The sequence below is a fragment of the Eutrema salsugineum genome, unplaced genomic scaffold (genome assembly GCF_000478725.1).
Source record: "Eutrema salsugineum unplaced genomic scaffold, Eutsalg1_0 scaffold_12, whole genome shotgun sequence".
Classification (NCBI taxonomy): domain Eukaryota; kingdom Viridiplantae; phylum Streptophyta; class Magnoliopsida; order Brassicales; family Brassicaceae; genus Eutrema; species Eutrema salsugineum.
This window is the reverse complement of record NW_006256895.1, coordinates 8,483,302-8,501,281: the sequence shown is the minus strand read 5'-3', so window position 1 is coordinate 8,501,281 and position 17,980 is coordinate 8,483,302. Positions and strand designations below refer to the sequence as shown.

The 17,980-nt window shown below is 47.6% G+C and overlaps 1 protein-coding gene and 1 non-coding gene across 2 annotated transcripts; both read right to left on the bottom strand.

Annotated features, from left to right (window-relative positions):
• Positions 1-4,474: 4,474 nt before the first annotated feature.
• LOC112089427 lies at positions 4,475-4,581 on the bottom strand. The gene has a single exon (XR_002901065.1). It is a non-coding gene; the product is annotated as a small nucleolar RNA R71 (small nucleolar RNA).
• Positions 4,582-15,370: 10,789 nt separating this feature from the next.
• Positions 15,371-17,980, bottom strand: LOC112089181 (uncharacterized protein At3g60930, chloroplastic-like). The gene is made up of 4 exons (XM_024160157.1): positions 17,137-17,980; positions 16,537-17,000; positions 16,214-16,495; positions 15,371-16,141 (listed from the first exon to the last, which is right to left on the bottom strand). The coding sequence occupies exons 1-4, from the start codon at positions 17,978-17,980 to the stop codon at positions 15,371-15,373; spliced, it is 2,361 nt and encodes a 786-aa protein (XP_024015925.1).

Below are 17,980 nucleotides of genomic sequence, written 5' to 3'. Positions count from 1 at the left end.
GTTTTCCTATAAATAGGTGAGCTCCTTCGTTCCTTCTCATAATCTTCAGATCCATTCGTTTTCACTAAAAGGTAGCTCTCCCTTCTCTCTTCTTTCTCTCTCTAGTTTATTTATTATCCGGCTAGGGTTCCGAGGTCTCCGCTGCCTCAGATCTTTTTCCGACGAAAGTTGGCCGCGTAGAACTGTATTTTCCGTTCCAGCTGTAAATCATGTCGAACCATTCCAACGATTCACTAGATTCGCTCTTTAACTACAAGCCGAGCCGTGTAGACGCCGAGGCGAGAGGTGTAACAGGATCCTCCGAGGCGTCTATCTCGCCGAGCCCCTCCAACCGTTCATCCGAAATCGACGAGGCGTCTAATCGCTCAAGCCCGTCAGGCGCTCACTCTCCAGATAACGAGCCGTCGGTTTCGACGAGCCGCCCTCAGGGTCCTGCTCTCGACGAAGATGTTAATCATGCCGCAGTGAAAGCCGAGGAGGAAGCGTTTCCCTTTGATCTGTTCGAGGCGAAGCTTGAATTAGAAGGGGTTTTGAAAGCAAGGGGTTTTGTCTTTGATGATGTTGAGATCAAGCCTGAGTTGATTGATGAAGATACTCTCACCAAGGTTGGGTTCTTAAAAGAAAGCAATGGTGAAAACTTCTTGTACACCTTCAAGCTCTTACAAGATGAGAAAGTCCAAGTTCTTTTGCCACATCCAGCCATCACCACTCTCACAGAAAGGCACAATGTCCCCTTTATTGTTCTAAAGGATCAGCTCTACAACCCAGCCATTCACCCTCCAATTCGCAAATGCAAGAGGACTGCAAGTTCTAAGGATAAAGAGCCAGTTGAAGAGCAGAGCACAACTAGGACCGCCGGTTGTGAGAATGAGGAGCCAAGAGATTTTGAAAGAAGGATGGGAACAGGCCGGTACCACTTTGATCCTTACTTTTGGGGTGAGCCTGATTATCACACAAGGAAGCTGTATTCCAGAGTTAACAGCCTTCGGAAATGGTGCAAATGGCAAGACAAAACGATCCACAAGCTCGTTGACTGTGTTAGGCAACTTAAGAAGAAGGTTAAAAAACTCACAGCTCCAGCCACCTCACTCAAACAAGATGCAAGAGAAGATGTGGGAGAAAGTTCAGCCGCTCATGAGCTTGTGTTACCACCAGGAAAAGAATACTGGGTGAACCCAGCCACAGCGTTCCTACCAGACTCACCTGAGAGCAGCCCACCTAGATACTCAACTCCATCATGTTCCACCTCCAACCCATCCCACTACTGATATGTTCATAATTTGCATCATTTAGGTTGCATATTTCATTCCAAATCATGTTTTATTTCATGTATTTTAGGTCCTTAGGGTTTGTTTTAGAACTTAGGAGATGCATTAGGTCCCAATGACTCTTCGCATGTTTTGAGTGTTTATCAGGTGTATTTGGAGCTATTTGGAGCTGAAAAGATGAAACCAGGAAGTGGAATGGTGATCAAGGCTTGAAAAATGGTGAAATTGGGTTTTTGGAGGTTCTCGGCCATTCTCGCGCACCAGGAAGGTTTTTCTCGGCCATTCTCACGTACCGCGGGTGGATTTTGTCGGCCAAAACGCGTACCGGCCAATGGATTTCTCGGCCAAAATCTCCGGGTGCAGACACTTTTCCGAAATCGCCTGTCCGGGGAACCTTCCGGTCCGATTCAGTTGTCGGGTGCTTCATCAAAGTTGGAGAGGATTGGATCACGGTTCCAGAGCAAGTAGAATCATGGAATTCGGACGCGTGAGCAGAAAGTTAAGCTCGTCGGAAGAAACTCCTGTCTCTCTGCCGTTTTGGACAAACCCGATAAGCTCCGAAGAATGCGAAGGACGGTGCACTTCCAGGCCGATTAGGTTTCCGGGGCCTTCATGAGAATTAGGATATTTGAGTCCTCTTTCCAGAACGTCCGAGATCATTCCATTCGGAGCTATGATCAGGAAGATACGGTCTCCGGAATGGACACATGTCTAGACGCCTCTCTCTGATCGTGTAAATGCACTGCGAATATGAGCCCTCCAGGAAGCCTTCCACTTCCCAAGCACCGAAGCTTCCTTCACCAAAGTTGAAGGTATATGAGTCCTCTGTCCTTTGAAACCAGAAGAACACAATTCGGACAATTATCTTAGAAGTTACACTCTCCGGAATGCGAAGTGGTCCAAACAGCCCTGAATGATGCGAGCTAAGTGAAACATGCCGTGATGGAATGCCACGGTCCACACTTGGCCGTAGCACTTATTTGCAATCCTTCGGCGTTTGACACGATCTGAATGCCACGGTATACACTTGACCGTGGCAAAGTAACATTTGGCCGGGAAGAACTTTACAAGCATTCGGCACTTGACACGGTTTCAATGCCACGGTCTAGGACTTGACCGTGGCAACTTGTACACACCTTCGGCGTTTGACACGACCACTTGCCACGGGGCTTGACCAAGAGCTACTATACCGTGGCAATCCAAGAAGTTCATCACCCAAACCCAGTAAAGAAGAGACACGGCCACTAGACATGGTGTAAATCAAGCCATGGCAACCTTGATCATGAAGAATCTGTCCAAGAACTTTGACACTATCAGTTTGCCACGGTCTGTCCAAGCATCATCTGACCGTGGCAAACCACACCACTATCCATCAAAGCCGGGTCAGGACCCAGTTTGTCCTGGGCTGACCCGGCCCGCAAGAGACACTATATATGCTTTTTAGGGTTTTTTCCAAGACTGAAGCTTTGTTTTCTCTTGTTTCTCTTTCCCCTTTTATTAAAAAAACGAATTTGTTAAGAGATATCTCAAGGATTTAATCAATCTAAGTCTGTTTCTTATCATCTCATCTTCTTATCTTTGCTTCTAATCATGATTAATATCACCTCTTGCAAAAGATTAGGTGTGTTAAGCATATTAGTGAGTAGTCTTCTTTTAAGCTTCTAGGTGTGTAGATTAGGGTGCTTTGATGTTTGATTAATGATGTTTAGGTTCTAAATTCTCATTTCCTTTCCTTAGTTAGCTGTTCTTAATGCTAGATCTCTCATTATAAGCTTGATCTAGAGCTTAGGCATTTCTCCACCCACAAGGTGTTTGATGAAATGCCTGAATGAGCTAACTTAAGGGTTTATGTTTTAAATGCCATGGCAATGTTTGTTTAAAACATAAATGACATATTAGAACTGTTTATTAATGCATATTGATCATCATTACCACTAATGAGAGTTAGGTTTGAATGCTGATTAGTATAGTGATCATTGTCTTGGGAAAGAAATGGTCTTGCTTTGAGTTCTAAGTTGACTGGAATTGAGATCATGTGATGCTTGCTTTATCTTTCTGTATAAGATTCAGTCTTTCTTAGCTCTTATTTCGATCCACAAAGAGGCTGTTTGGTCATGTTAGACTTGGAACCTTATGCTTGTTAATTGCTTATTCACTAATGAGAATTAGTCTTGATTAAGTAATTTGCAAAGAGATTTCTGTCATGAGAATGAATTAATCTGCTTTGGAAGTCTAGACTAAAGAATTGCAAGTGTTGCATTGTTTTCTTAGCATCATGAGTTAAGCATTGAAAGCACCCTGATCAATGATCACATCTAGAGGTTTAGCTTTCTCTTTATTTGAATTTGAGTGTTTGTTTAGTTTCTCTTGCTTGTTTAATTCTTAATTACTGCTTTTTCTTGTTTGCTTTATGTTTTTAGATCACCTTGTTACCAACTCATCTGTTTAGTTAGACTTGGATTAAGAATTGATCATCATAGTCTTAGTGTCTAGAATCTCTCCATTTGGATTGATACCTCAAGTGCTACAATGACATGAGTAGTACGTTGAGGAATTGATCAAGGATTGAAAAATTTCTACTATCAATTTGGCGCCGTTGCCGGGGAGATTTATTCTAGCATTAGGACTTTGGATCTTCTTGAGATCAAGTCATTTTCTTTTGTTTTACTGATTACCTTTCAAGTGCTGTCTTTGTTTTCAGGTGTATGAACACCAGAAGTCAAGCAAGGAGACAAAGAGAAAGAGCTGAGCACATTGAGAGGTTGGGTATGGATCAGGGGCAACAGGCTCATGGTGGTAAAGGAAACCACCAGGCTCAGCAAGAGGGTCCAGCACCTCGTCCAAGAATAGTTGTGGGAGCTGGTGATGAGGCCAATACTCAGGGTCAGAGATATGGGATTCAAGCTCCTACACCTGAAAACAATTTTGAGATCAAATCTGGCTTGATCAACATGGTGCAATCAAACAAGTTCCATGGCTTGGCATTAGAAGACCCATTAGATCACATTGACAACTTTGATAGAGTTTGTGATCTAACTAAGATGAATGGAGTGAGTGAGGACAGTTTCAAGTTGAGGCTATTCCCTTTTTCTCTCGGAGACAAAGCTCATCAGTGGGAAAAGTCTCTACCTCAAGGATCAGTCACAACTTGGGAGCAATGCAAAAAAGCATTTCTAACCAAGTTCTTCTCTTCATCAAGAACAGCAAGGTTAAGAAATGAAATCTCAAGTTTCATTCAGAAGAACCATGAATCATTTTGTGAGGCTTGGGAAAGATTTAGAGGGTATACCATGCAATGCCCTCACCATGGATTCTCAGATTGTCAGCTGCTAAGTACTTTCTACAGAGGTGCTTTACCAAAGGTCAGACTTCTCTTGGACAAAGCTTCAAATGGTAATTTCATGACCAAGGAAGTCAATGATGCCATGACACTAGTGGAGAATGTAGCTCAGAGTGATGAGCTTTATGGATCAGACTTTGAAAGGAATTCAAGAGGAGCTGTGAGTGCTGAAGAGGAAAGGACAAGGAAAGACATCAAGTCTCTCAATGAGAAGCTAGACACACTTCTCTTAGCTTCTCATCAGTCAGCCAACTTTGTTAGAGATGTGAATCATGTGTTTCAAGACACATTTCAAAGGGAAGACATCACAGCTGAGGTGAACTTTGTAGGTGGCCAACAAGGTTACCAAAAGGGCTTTACCTACTACAAGAATCCCCCAAACCAGAACTTCTATCCTCAAAACACTCAACAACAAGGTTTTGTCTCTCCCCAACAACAAAGTCTCCAACAGAACTCAGAGAATAAGGATCAAGAAGTGCAGAACCTGCTCCAGCAAATCCTCAAAGGTCAAGCAAGTGGTGCCATAGACTTCAACAAGAAAATGGCAGAGATTAACAACTAGGTGGATTGCACTTATTCTGATCTTCTAACTCAACTTTCAACCTTGGCTTCCAAAGTCAAAACTCTAGAGAACAACAATGGCCACTGCAGTTCTCAAGCTCAAAGATCTTTACCAGGGACATCAATTGCACATCAAACAGAATACTGCAATGCAATCCTCTCAAATGATGAGAATCATGCTGCTGTCCAAGAAATTGAGGACCTTCTCCATGGCAATGTCTCAAGTGAAAAATGCCTGACAAAAGATGATGAGGACGCCATTATAGATGAGTTTGAGTTCCTGTTCAGTGATCTCAATGAGGACATTGAGAAAGAAGGTACGGAGGCAGCTTCTTTTGATATGAGAAAGAATGATTCTGAGATTACTGAAAGAAAGGATCAGAGAATGGTTCAAGGAAGGACATCTAATGGAGTCTCTAGCACTGGTTCAACAAGGGTGAAACCCAAATCAATTCCCAAGCTAGGTAATCCAGGAAAGTTCTCCATCTCATGCTCTCTTGGAAGTTTGAAAGTGGACAATGCTTTATGTGATTCTGGATCAAGCATCAGTGTAATGTCTTTAGACATGGTGGAGAGACTAGGGATCAAGAGTCTTAAGCATCACCCCATGTCAATTACCTTTGGAGATTCATCCTCAAAGAAGCCATATGGAATCCTTGAAGACTACCCATTAAAGATTGGTGAATGCACAGTTCCAACTGATTTTGTAGTCATGAAGATGAAAAAGACCAAAGAGCTACCTCTTCTGCTTGGAACTCTATTTCTGAACACCACAGGAGCAAGGATGGACTTTGATACTCAAAGAGTGGTGCTTACTAAGGTAGATGATGAAGTATCTTATCCCCTTAAACCTCCTCTTGCTGGGTTTTGTGGGGTTATATCTGATGATTCTTATGAGTTGAAACACTATGAGATGAAGTATGTGGGGAATATTGGAACTATAGAAGAAGCTCAACCCCTTGCATCTGTTGAGAAGAAGAAAGAATCCTTAGTAAGACCTGATCTTGAGTTTGAAGGAGATTTCTTTAGTGATGATGAAGCTTGCTTGGAATATTTTTCTCCCACACCAAGTGAGAAGGAAGTCAGCAGCAACAAAAGAAATGGTTCAGGGTCTCAAGACAAGAACCTAACAAGCACCAAATCATTCACTCTTGGGTCCTCCTCTCAGGTGATAAAGCTCACTCCATGGAAGTTTGATGGTGGAGCTCTGGAATACAAGGTTAAAGGCATTGGAGGATCAAAACCTTTTGCAAAAGTCAGGGCAATCCTCACACAAGAGCTCATAGACAAAGGATCTGATGGTGTCCAAGAGCTGATGAACAAGGACCTAATGCTTGAATTCATGGAAAAGACAAGGAGCATCAAAGCTCCTCCTCTCACTCACTAATAAAAGAGTATGAAAAGTCAAACTTAGTGACTTAAAACAAAATGCTCTTGGGAGACACCCCAAGCTTATCCTTTGTAAATATTCTTTTTAATGCTTTCTCTTGGTGTTTTTAGGATGTTTTGATGTGTCTTGTGGAGTGTGTTCAGGTTACAGATGACCTGGTGTTCTTTAGCCTCCTGAGATTCACAATTTCACTACTCCTTTCCATCACAAACAAATCTGGTAACACTCCAAACTCCTTGTACATATGCATCTAGTTCTTTATTTCTCATTTTGCATCTTTCTTGCTTTTGCCTTTCACTCCTCTCTTATGCTTTTATAACACAAGGGACTGTGTTATTTAAGTGTGGGGGAGGGGTTTTGTGTTTACTAATCATGTTTTCTCTTGTTCTTATTTTGATTTGCATCTTGAGTCTGCATATAAAAACCAAAAAAATTGAAAAATCAAAAAAACAAAATTTCACAAAAAAATGATCATGTAGTTGCATTTACATTTTTTTTAGGATTGAGTCTAATTTGCATCATATAGGTTGCATCTTGCTGGGAGTAATGATAGTTTTTCCTTGAGAGTACATGACTTTGAAAATTTGGACCAAATATGCTTGTGAAATGATTTCTGTGCTTGCAAGGCTTGAAATGATTTGAATCTGAGAAGCAAGTTTGGATTGAACTCAACTCTAATAAGTGAAAACCCTGAACTTGACTTGAAATTATCATTTGATGCATTGTTTGAATAAGCTTGTGGATACCAATATACATATTTGAGCTAGAATCCTGTTTTTACCATCCTCTTCCTTAGCTCAAATAGCTGAATCTGCATAATAGATCAGTTTTCCTCACCCTGAACCCATCCTTCTTTCAAGCCAATTGTTTGTGTGTGATTGAGAGGCCACCTTGGACCAAACTTAGCAGAAAGTGTTAGGTTTAGGGCGACAAGGGCAAGTCTAATTGAGTGCTAAGTTCCATCATCAAGGAGCTGAGAGATTTGGCAAGAACTAAGTGTGGGGGAATACTTGTTGGTGAGTGGAAAAAGGAGAGATGAGTGGAAATAAAAGGAGAATGGTGAGAACTAGGGGATAAAAAAAGAAAAGAAATCAGTCTTGGAGTTTTGAGTCAAAGAAAGTGAGCTCTAGTGTTTTGAAAAGAAAGAGTCTAGCCTCTAAGTGAAAAAAAAGAAGCCAAAGAGCTCAAATGTTTTTAAAAAAAAAAGAAAGAAAAAAAGAGGTTAGAGGTTACAAAAGAAAGTGAAAAAGAGCTATGGAAAGTTTGAACTCCAAGACTTGTTGTTGGGGTCGGTTTTCACCCCACGTAGATAAGACCATCTCAAAATGACTAAGTATAGAAGAAAGACAAGTGGGAGAGCCGTTCTCACCAAGACAAGTGGGAGAGCCGTTCTCACCAAGACAAGTGGGAGAGCCGTTCTCACCAAGACAAGTGGGAGAGCCGTTCTCACCAAGACAAGTGGGAGAGCCGTTCTCACCAAGTGGGAGAGCCGTGAAGATAGGCCAGTAGGGAGAGCCGTGAGGAAAAGAGAGATGGGCCGAGCCGTATCACAAGAAATGGGCCGAGCCCCTCTCCAACACGCCTGGGCCGAGCCGCGCTTCGGTGAGGTGGACCAGCTCACGTCTCGACTCAAATGGCAAACGTCCCGAGCCGTGGAGAATTTTAGATGGGCCGAGCCGTGGAAGAGCTTAGATGTCCCGAGCCGTGGAGAAGCTTAGATGGGCCGAGCCGTGGAGAAGGAGAATGATGGGCCGAACCGTGGCCTTGGGAGACGAAGCCCATAAAAACCCTAGGCGAAATACAAAGGCGGTGAGCCGCACGAGGCGATAAGGAAATATTCCGAAAATCTCTCCCAAGATTCTCGGCTAGGCGGTTCAGAGAGTTAGTATAAATAGACGATGTATACAATTCATTCGGGAACTTTTGCAACCCTAAGCAATAAGAGCTAAACACTTTTACAGCAAGAAAAAATTTCTTTCGATCTTACTGTTCTTGACGATAAACCCTAGAAGTTTCCGATCGCTTAGTTTTCCTTAAACAAATTTCTGGTTGTGCGAGTTTTGGCTCACACAATTTGGCGCCGTCTGTGGGGACTCGAAACTTTCTTACTCTAAATCGACGAGACTTTAAGATCCGAAGAACATGGCGAGCAACACCCCCGACGACAACAACAACAACACTGGTAACGGCGCGGAGAAGGACGCTCCGGCATCGGGCACGACGACGGCAACGATCGAAACCCAGGAGGAGATGCGAAACATGATGGTTGCGTTGATGAAGAAAATCGACGAACAGGATAAAAGAAACGAGGCGATTACAGAGAGGCTCAACGCGATGGCGGCTGAGCGACTGCACCAAAATTGGAGAGCCGGAATTCCCGACCCGATGGATGGAATCCGGAGACACTTCGATTTCTCGACACCTGCAGAAGCCTTAGGGAGCGGCGCGAGAAACCCCTCGGCTCCTCCAATGTCTCGTCTCCTCGACGAACAGACCCCCGCGGTGACCCGAGTCAACATAACCGAACCGCTCCCTCTCCGCCGAAACTCGAGACGACGAGCCGGCGAAGAAGGAAACAATGCGATCGACATAGACGCCCAGCAGAATGACGGAACCACGAATCTGCAACAAACCGGCTCGGCTCGCCGAATAAGTCAAGAAGAGCTCGCCTCGGCACTAAACGGCATCCGAACTGACGAAGTCTCCGATCTGACCCGCGGCGACAATCCAACCGAGGAGGAAGAAAACCTCCAATGGATCGAGCAGGCAGAGCGCGAGGACGAGCCAAGGAGAGAGGAGCGGGAGCGACCTCCCCAATCAAAGGGAATGAATCACGCACAAACTCTTGAACTCAAAGAGCTGCGAGCCTCGATGGCTCGGACGGTAGCTGAAATACGCGCCATGAAATCCCAAGTGCACAACGCGACAAGCGCCGCGCCCGAAATCGACAGAATGCTTGAAGAAACTCAGAGAACCCCATTCACTACAAGAATCACGGAGGCCAGGATCCCCGAGCCGGGGAAGGTGAGAATCCTGTTCTACGAAGGAACAACCGACCCGAAGGCACACATCACAGCGTTTCGGATAGCGATGGGACGAGCCTTCACAAAGAACGCCGCTAAACTCACCGAGCGCGAAATAGATGCCGGATACTGCCTGCTCTTCGTGGAACATCTCAAGGGAGCCGCACTCGAGTGGTTTTCGAGGCAGGAACGAAATTCAATCGGCAATTTTCAACAGCTCTCCGCTTTGTTCCTTAAACAATACTCGATGTTTATGGACAGAGGAACATCTGATGCCGACCTGTGGACATTATCCCAAGGACCGAACGAACCGCTTCGGGATTACATGGCAAGATTCAAGGCAGCCGTATCCAAAATAGAAGGGATAAGCGACAAGGCTGCGCTCGAGGCTCTGAAGCGATCTTTGTGGTACAAATCCGAGTTTCGACGGGAGATGGCTCTAAACACGCCGCAAACAATCCAAGACGCTTTGCACCGGTCATCAGACTTCGTCGTAAACGAGGAGGAAATGAAAAACTTGGACGAGCAGTACGAAGCAACGAAAGCGGCAATCCGAAGCTCAATTTTGCCGCGCCCCGCGAAGAAGGGCAACCCATCGAGCAACACAACAACGCAGAGCTCGGATGAACCTAGAAGCGGAGGCGCCCATAATTACCAGGTAGGCACCGGACGCGGAAGAGGAGAGCCGCGGAACAACACTTGGGTGAGAAAGTCCGCCAACTACGACGAGAAGGCTTTCTGCGAGTATCACCAGACCTACGGGCATTCAACGACTCAATGTCGAACTTTAGGAGCAAAGCTCACAGCAAAGATGGCAGCGGGAGAGCTCCAAAACGCGGTCAGCCTCAAAGACCTTTTCCCTAACGAACAACAAGAGAGAGCCGAGCCGAGCGGCGCGGCGGAACCCGCGAATCCTCCCTGACGAGGTGATAACCCCAAGCGTGACAGGAGAGGCGAACCTGAAGAGCGACCCGAGCCGAGGAAAAGGATCAATATGATCATGGGAGGATCCCAATACTACCAAGATACCGTATCCTCCATCAAAGCCTATCAGTGCCGAGCCGAAGCGAAGGAGAATTGGACAGAACCAACCGACATCCCAAACACAGTGATCTCCTTCGCCGAGGAGGAAACGACAGGAATTGATCGACCTCATAACGATCCATTGGTAATTGAGTTAACGATCAGGGATCATGACGTAGCAAGGGTACTCATCGATACTGGAAGCTCGGTGAACGTCATCTTCAGGGAAACACTCAGAAGAATGGGAATCGACCTCTCCGAGGTCGAAGCAATCCCAAAACCTCTAACCGGATTTTCAGGAGAAACGACGATGACTATGGGAACGATCAGGCTTCCTGTGGTAGCTGGCGGAGTCACTAAGATCGTCGAATTCTGCGTCACCGATCACCCAGCAATATACAATGTGATCATGGGAACTCCGTGGATCAACGGGATGAGGGCGGTACCCTCTACCTAATCATCTCTGCCTCAAATTCCAAACCCCAGCAGGTGTTAAAACGATCTGGGGGGAGTCAGAAGGGGTCACGAATGTGCTGCCTAGCCGAGCATAAGCTAAGGAACCCCGTCACCGACGCACGAGCAGACCTCGACCGCAAAAAGATGAAGACAGACCGAGAGCCCGCGAACGAGCTCTCGAAACTCCTATAGCAATTACAGATCACGGAGAGCCGCGAAACACGCGCTGAGCCAGTATGCGACGCAGTGGACTCGGTATGTATAGATGAGGCGCGCCCTGAGCGATGCGTCGAAATAGGAACAAAACTGGAAGAGCCTCTGAGAAGCGAACTCCTTTCCCTCCTCAAGGAAAACATCAACACTTTCGCCTGGACAGCAGAAGATATGCCAGGCATAAGCATCGACGTAACCAGTGAAGCAGAAAAGAAGGAAGCTCAGCCCCGAACAAGCCAAAGCAGTTAACGACGAAGTCGAAAGATTACTCAAAGTAGGATCAATCGCCGAGGCCAAATATCCGGACTGGCTCGCAAATCCGGTGGTCGTGAAGAAGAAGAACGGCAAGTGGCGAGTATGTGTGGATTTTACCGACCTCAACAAGGCGTGCCCAAAAGACAGCTTTCCCTTGCCACACATAGACCGGCTCGTCGAAGCCACTGCAGGGAATAGACTGTTAACATTTATGGATGCGTTCTCTAGCTACAATCAGATCCTAATGCATCCTGATGATCGACAAAAAACGGCATTCATAACTGATCGCGGGATATACTGTTACAAAGTCATGCCGTTCGGGCTCAAGAACGCAGGAGCAACGTATCAACGGCTCGTCAATAAAATGTTCGCAGCTCAGCTCGGAAAAACTATGGAGGTATACATCGACGACATGTTAGTCAAATCACTCAAGGAGGAAGACCACGTCGCGCATCTACGGGAATGCTTCGAACAATTGAACAAGCACAACATGAAACTAAACCCGGCAAAGTGCAGGTTCGCGGTCACCTCGGGAGAATTCCTCGGCTATCTGGTAACTCACTGAGGCATAGAAGCAAACCCCAAGCAGATCAAAGCTTTAATTGAGATGCCCTCTCCAAGGACGAAGCGCGAAGTGCAGAGGCTCACAGGAAGAGTCGCCGCGCTAAACAGGTTTATTTCCCGTTCCACAGACAAATGCCTGCCCTTCTACGACACCCTCCGAAGAAAAAAAAAATTTGAGTGGGACGAACGATGCGAGACGGCTTTCCAGGAATTGAAGGATTATCTGGCGAGCCCACCAATCTTAGCAAAACCAGTCGAAGGAGAGCCGCTCTTCCTCTACATCGCAGTGTCTGCTACAGCTGTAAGCGGAGTGCTTATCAGAGAAGAACGATCCGAGCAAAAGCTCATTTTCTAGATCAGTCAGACATTGAGCGACGCCGAGACTCGCTACCCCCAGATCGAGAAGGTTGCCCTAGCCGTCGTAGTCTCGGCTCGGAAACTGCATTGAGCGACGCCGAGACTCGCTACTCACTCGCATTCCCCGAGGAGAAAACACCTCGGACCCAGACCTCCAGCGAACGATCCCAGTCGAATTCATCGAACGTCCTAGCATCGAAGAGGTGGAAGGAGTTCGGCTGATAAATCCTCCTGAACAAGAACCAGAGGACGACGAAGCCTTTCCTATGGACGAAGACGCCTCACCGGCCGAGCCGGAGTACGACTGCGACAAAGAATGGCTCGGAGCTATCCGAATGTATATCACCGATGGAGAGGTGCCAACCGACAAATGGGAAGCCCGCAAACTAAAAGCTCAGGCCGTGCGGTATGTCCTCGTCGATGGCGAGGTGTTTAAGTGGAGATTTTCAGGGCCTCTCATGACATGCGTCGAAGGACCGGAGGCAAGAAAGATCATGCACGAGGTGCACAGCGGCGCGTGCGGGAACCATTCCAGCGGAAGGTCGCTCGCTATCAAGATTAAACGGCACGGCTACTTCTGGCCCACGATGGTCAAAGACTGCGAGAAATTTACAGCGAAGTGCGAGAAGTGTCAGCGGCACGCTCCAACAATTCATCAACCCACCGAGTTGCTCTCGTCAATTTCATCACCTTATCCGTTCATGAGATGGTCGATGGACATCGTCGGACCTCTAAATCACTCAAAGCAGAAGCGTTTCCTGCTCGTCCTCACGGATTACTTTTCCAAATGGGTCGAAGCCGATTCCTACGCAAGCATAAAGGATGTTCAAGTCGAACACTTCGTCTGGAAAAATATCATCTGCCGACACGGGGTCCCCTACGAGATAGTCACCGACAACGGATCCCAGTTCATCTCAACACGCTTCGAAGACTTCTGTGAGAAGTGAAAAATCCGCCTCAGCAAATCTATGCCAAGATACCCTCAAGGGAACGGACAAGCCGAAGCAGCCAACAAGACGATCCTCGACGGTCTGAAAAAGAGGCTCGACGCCAAGGAGGGACGGTGGGCAGACGAACTCGAAGGAGTCCTTTGGTCTCAACGAAGAACTCCGCGCCGAGCCACCGGGGAAACTCCATTCGCTTTAGTCTACGGATCGGAGTACGTAATTCCCGCCGAGGTGGATTTCCCAGGTATTCGACGAAGACTTCTACCAGGACAGGAGGGCTTGAACCACTTAATGATGCTAGATGAGCTCGACCTAATCAACGAAAAGCGCGACCAAGCCTTAATTCGAATACAGAACTATCAACAAGCAACGGCGCGATACTACGAGAAAAACGTTCGTAGCCGAAGATTCAAAGCAGGGGAGCTCGTCCTCCGGAAGGTCTTCCAAAATACTGCCGAGAAGAACGCAGGAAAGCTCGGAGCAAATTGGGAAGGTCCTTACAAGGTCACAAAAGTGGTTCGTCCAGGAGTCTACGAACTCGCGACACTAGCTGACGAGGCGATTCCAAGATCATGGAACGCAATGCACCTGAAGAAATACTAGCACTAAGGATACAGCACGACCAACACGAACTACGGGACGGCTTGATCCCTGCAAAGGGTACGTAGGCAGCCCGTCATCGAACGGGTTCAGCTGTCCCCCCTCCTAAAAAGGGGGGGGAGTGGGTACGTATACATACCTCTTTTAACTCTACAATTTTAGCTTGCTCACTTAGGAACATCGCCACTTCGGCACATTCTCAGTTCGTTTTAAACCATCTACTTATTTCACGTCTGTTCATTATCGCTTCGGCTAGTTTCTCATTCTTTCTAAATCAGCAACTTATTGTAACAAATTCGGGTTTTTTAATTCTTTCACTCATCACTTCGGCGAATAATCATGACCTGGTTACCTCGGACCTTAAATGGTCCTCAGTTTCAGTTCGGCAAACTAAGCCACCGAACGCCTTGTCTCGTTGCTGGCCACAACGGGGCAACAAATACAAAGTTCTCTAAACGGACTTTTACCACCTTTCCTAGGACGAGGGTGCAAGTTACATCCTCTATGGATAAAAATTAAGCGCGCTATACAAATATCAGACCAAAAACGTATCAGGTCGCCACGGTTTACTATCGCACACGAGATTATAAGTCGAGACTACATCGCTTTCTCTAAAACCGAAGTAAACTCTTGAAACCCGGACACACATACTCATCCTCTCGGAAACGCCGGTCCATAGTCAAAATCAATAAGACTACCGAATCATCCTCGGTCAACAAAAACAAAACGCCTCGTCGTTTACACGGCTCGGCACCACGCAACGAGAAAAACGCCTCGTCGTTTACACGGCTCGGCACCACGCAACGAGAAAAACGCCTCGTCGTTTGCACGGCTCGGCACCACGCAACGAGAAAAACGCCTCGCTGTTTACACGGCTCGGCACTACGCAACGAGAAAAACGCCTCGTCGTCTACAGGGCTCGGCACCATGCAATGCGAAAAACGCCTCGTCGTTTACACGGCTCGGCATTGACAGCAAAAATTTGCCTCGACTTTCCAGCACCACCTAAAAGATGTTCCACAAAACTAACTTCCAGCTCGGGATTAAGAATCCAAACGAGATCCTTAAACGACTCGACCCTTAGCTCATATTTCTATCGATTTGGCCAAGGAAAACGATCAAAATCATTTTTTATGCGGCAGTTTTCATCCTCGACAATTTTCTCTAAGCCAACGGTTTTCATAGATTTTCGTACAGATCGTTAAAAATAAATGCTTCAAATCCTAAAACGGCAAAGGGAAAGAGAATATATCCATAAGCGAAAATAAATGTCAGGGGGATAAAGCCGTCCAGGCAAAAATTGCATAAAAAGTTCGGAAAGCAGATAAAAATCCTAAGTATAGAAAGACAAAACAAAAGAAAAGCAGAGAATATCAGGCCGCGGACTGCGTTTCACGCTCGGCAAGGAGGTTCGAGAGGACCGGCGTGCCCGCGTTCGATCTGTTCGGATCAACGACGCCTAAGTTGGCCGCTGTCTCTTCGAGCGGCTCGTTACCTAGGTTGGTGTCGACCGAATCCGGCAATACGGGCGAGAAAACCAGCTCGCCTTGAATCTCGAAGGCAACGCGCTCATACACGTCGTCGTCAGCATATTCGCTCTCCCAGCTCTTTAGCTGCGCCTCCTCATCATCGAGCGTCGGGGCGTCTGGTCTCTTCAGGATGGCAATCATCGCAAGGTTGCCCTTGATTTGCCCCAGATCGTTCTCGTCGTTTTTGGCCTTCTCGAGCTTGGCCAAACCCTCCTCCACCTTGGCGAGGAGTTCCTGAAACTTCGCCGTAAGCTCTCGCCTCGCCTCCTTTTTCGCCCGCTTGACCTTGACGTCAAACAAGGCGTCCTTGGCCTTGATACGCCTCTTCAGCAATGCCACCTCGGCGCTTTTGGCTCCTCTTGCCTCCTCCAGGCGAATCACCGAGGCGGAAACTTTGTCAACGTTGGCGCGGAGAACTATTTTCTCCTCTTCCAGCCTCGACACTCTGGACATCGCCTTGTCGAATTTCCCCTTCGCCACCGCGGCCTCGTTCTGGGCCTCTTCCAGCTTCGCCTTTGATGCCGCGGTCTCGCCTCGGGCCTCGTCTAAGCGACGTTCGACCTTAGACAAGTCCGCTTCGTATTCGGCCATCAGGTCGTTAATGGCCGCAACAAACTGCAAAGAACAAACTCGCGTTAAAAACTTAGTAAAAGTTAGCGGAAATAAAGGAAAACAAATATAACATACCTTGGTACCGCGCTGTGCCATCGCGCCGTACGACCTCGGCCTTCTCAGCTTCTCCGGAGGAGGAAGGCACGTGCTCGCGTTTTTTACACGCGAGAACATGACGGCAGAGGCGTCGGGGTCGTCCACGACCAACTTACGCGCGGCAGGGTCCTCGGGCGTCGGCTTCCGCCTCTTCTTGGACAGCTCGTCTTTCTGAACGGCGATGCCCTTCCCTTTGTCAGTAGCCGAACGTTTTCGGCTAGAGTCATGCTTCTGAACAACAGAAGTCGGTGGCCTCGTCGACTTCAGGAGGGCCAAGATGGCGGAGTGCAAAGGAGTCTTACTCCGCGCCGCCGAGCCTTCTCCAGACACCTCGGGATAATTTCGCCCGGTTCCACCTCGGGCGCTGCATCTTTTTCAGCCGCCTCGGCAGTGTTGCCTTCTGCGACTCGGTCCATTACATCCCCTTCCCGGCTCGGCGGGTCGGGTTGAGGGACGGCCTCGGCTTGCGCTGAAACCGCCTCGGCTTGAACCGCCTCGGTTTGCGCATGAGCCGCCTCGGCAGCTCGTCTAGCGGCCTCCTCTTCCTCGCGCCTCTTCCTTTCTCTGAGAGCAATTATCACCATCTTCTCCCGGGTATCTCTTGAAGAACTTGAGGATGAAGAGCTGACGGGGACTCCGGCGAGGATGGCTCGCGCTTTTTCTACTCTTTTGAGGGTGAAGTTCTTTCTCCAATTAACCTTCCGCGCCGAAAGAGAGTCTCGAACAGTAAAGAGGTCGTCAGGAATCGGGGGAAGAAAGCACCGAACTGCAAAACAAAGCAAAAAAGAAAAAATTTCAGAAAAGGTAGAAGATACCAAAAATAGTTTCGAGCCGAGGCAAAGCTTCGGATCGGCTACCAAGTGGTCCCTAAGCGGTCTTGGTTCTTTGAACGTAATTCTCGCCGATCGACGCCTCGTTCACCAAGACGTAAAAGAAGCGTTCGGTCCAAAACTGATCCTTGCTGGGAAAACCGCCGATGATCCGTCGCTTCGCCTTGTTGGAAATATAGAATCTATTTCCCTTCGGAGCTTTCCTGACTTCCAGCAAGTTCAGCAGGTGATTCAGCTCGATATCAATTCCGCATTCGAAGCTTCGAACTAAGATGCCGATCATATGCCGTAATCCCCTCGGCATGATTTGCCCAATCGAGATCCCGTGCTTCCAGAGATATTTGAGGATCACTCCGGGGATCGGGAACCAGAGGAAGCAAAGCTCGAAGAACGCCTCGTACAGAGTGAAATGATTCTCTGGAGGGTTGTCGGCTCGGTCGCTCTTCTCTGGAACGACGAACTCCACCGCCTCGGATATCCCGAAGCGATGCCTCAACTCCTCGAGCGACTCAAGGGAGCAGAGTGTAGATCCAGGCGGGTCAGGTTTTTGTCTCTTAACTCTTGGCCCTCGCCCAGACGTGGAAGCGCCTCGAGACGCCATGAGACGTTCCAATTCAAGCTTTGCCTCGAAAAGGTCAAAGGGAAATGCCTCCTCCTTGGCCTTGAGTGCGGCGCGGTTAATTTCCTCATCAGGAACGGGATCCTGGGGATGGCTCGTCGAAACCGACGGCTCGCCATCCGGAGAGCCAACATCTGATGGGCTTGCCTGGTTTGACGCTTCGTCAGATGAGCGATTGGAGGGGCTCGGCGAAACAGACGCCTCGGAGGATTCCGCCGTACCTCTCGCCTCGGCATCTACGCGGCTCGGCTCGTAATGAAAAAGTGAATCCAATGAATCGTCGGAGCAGCTCGACAT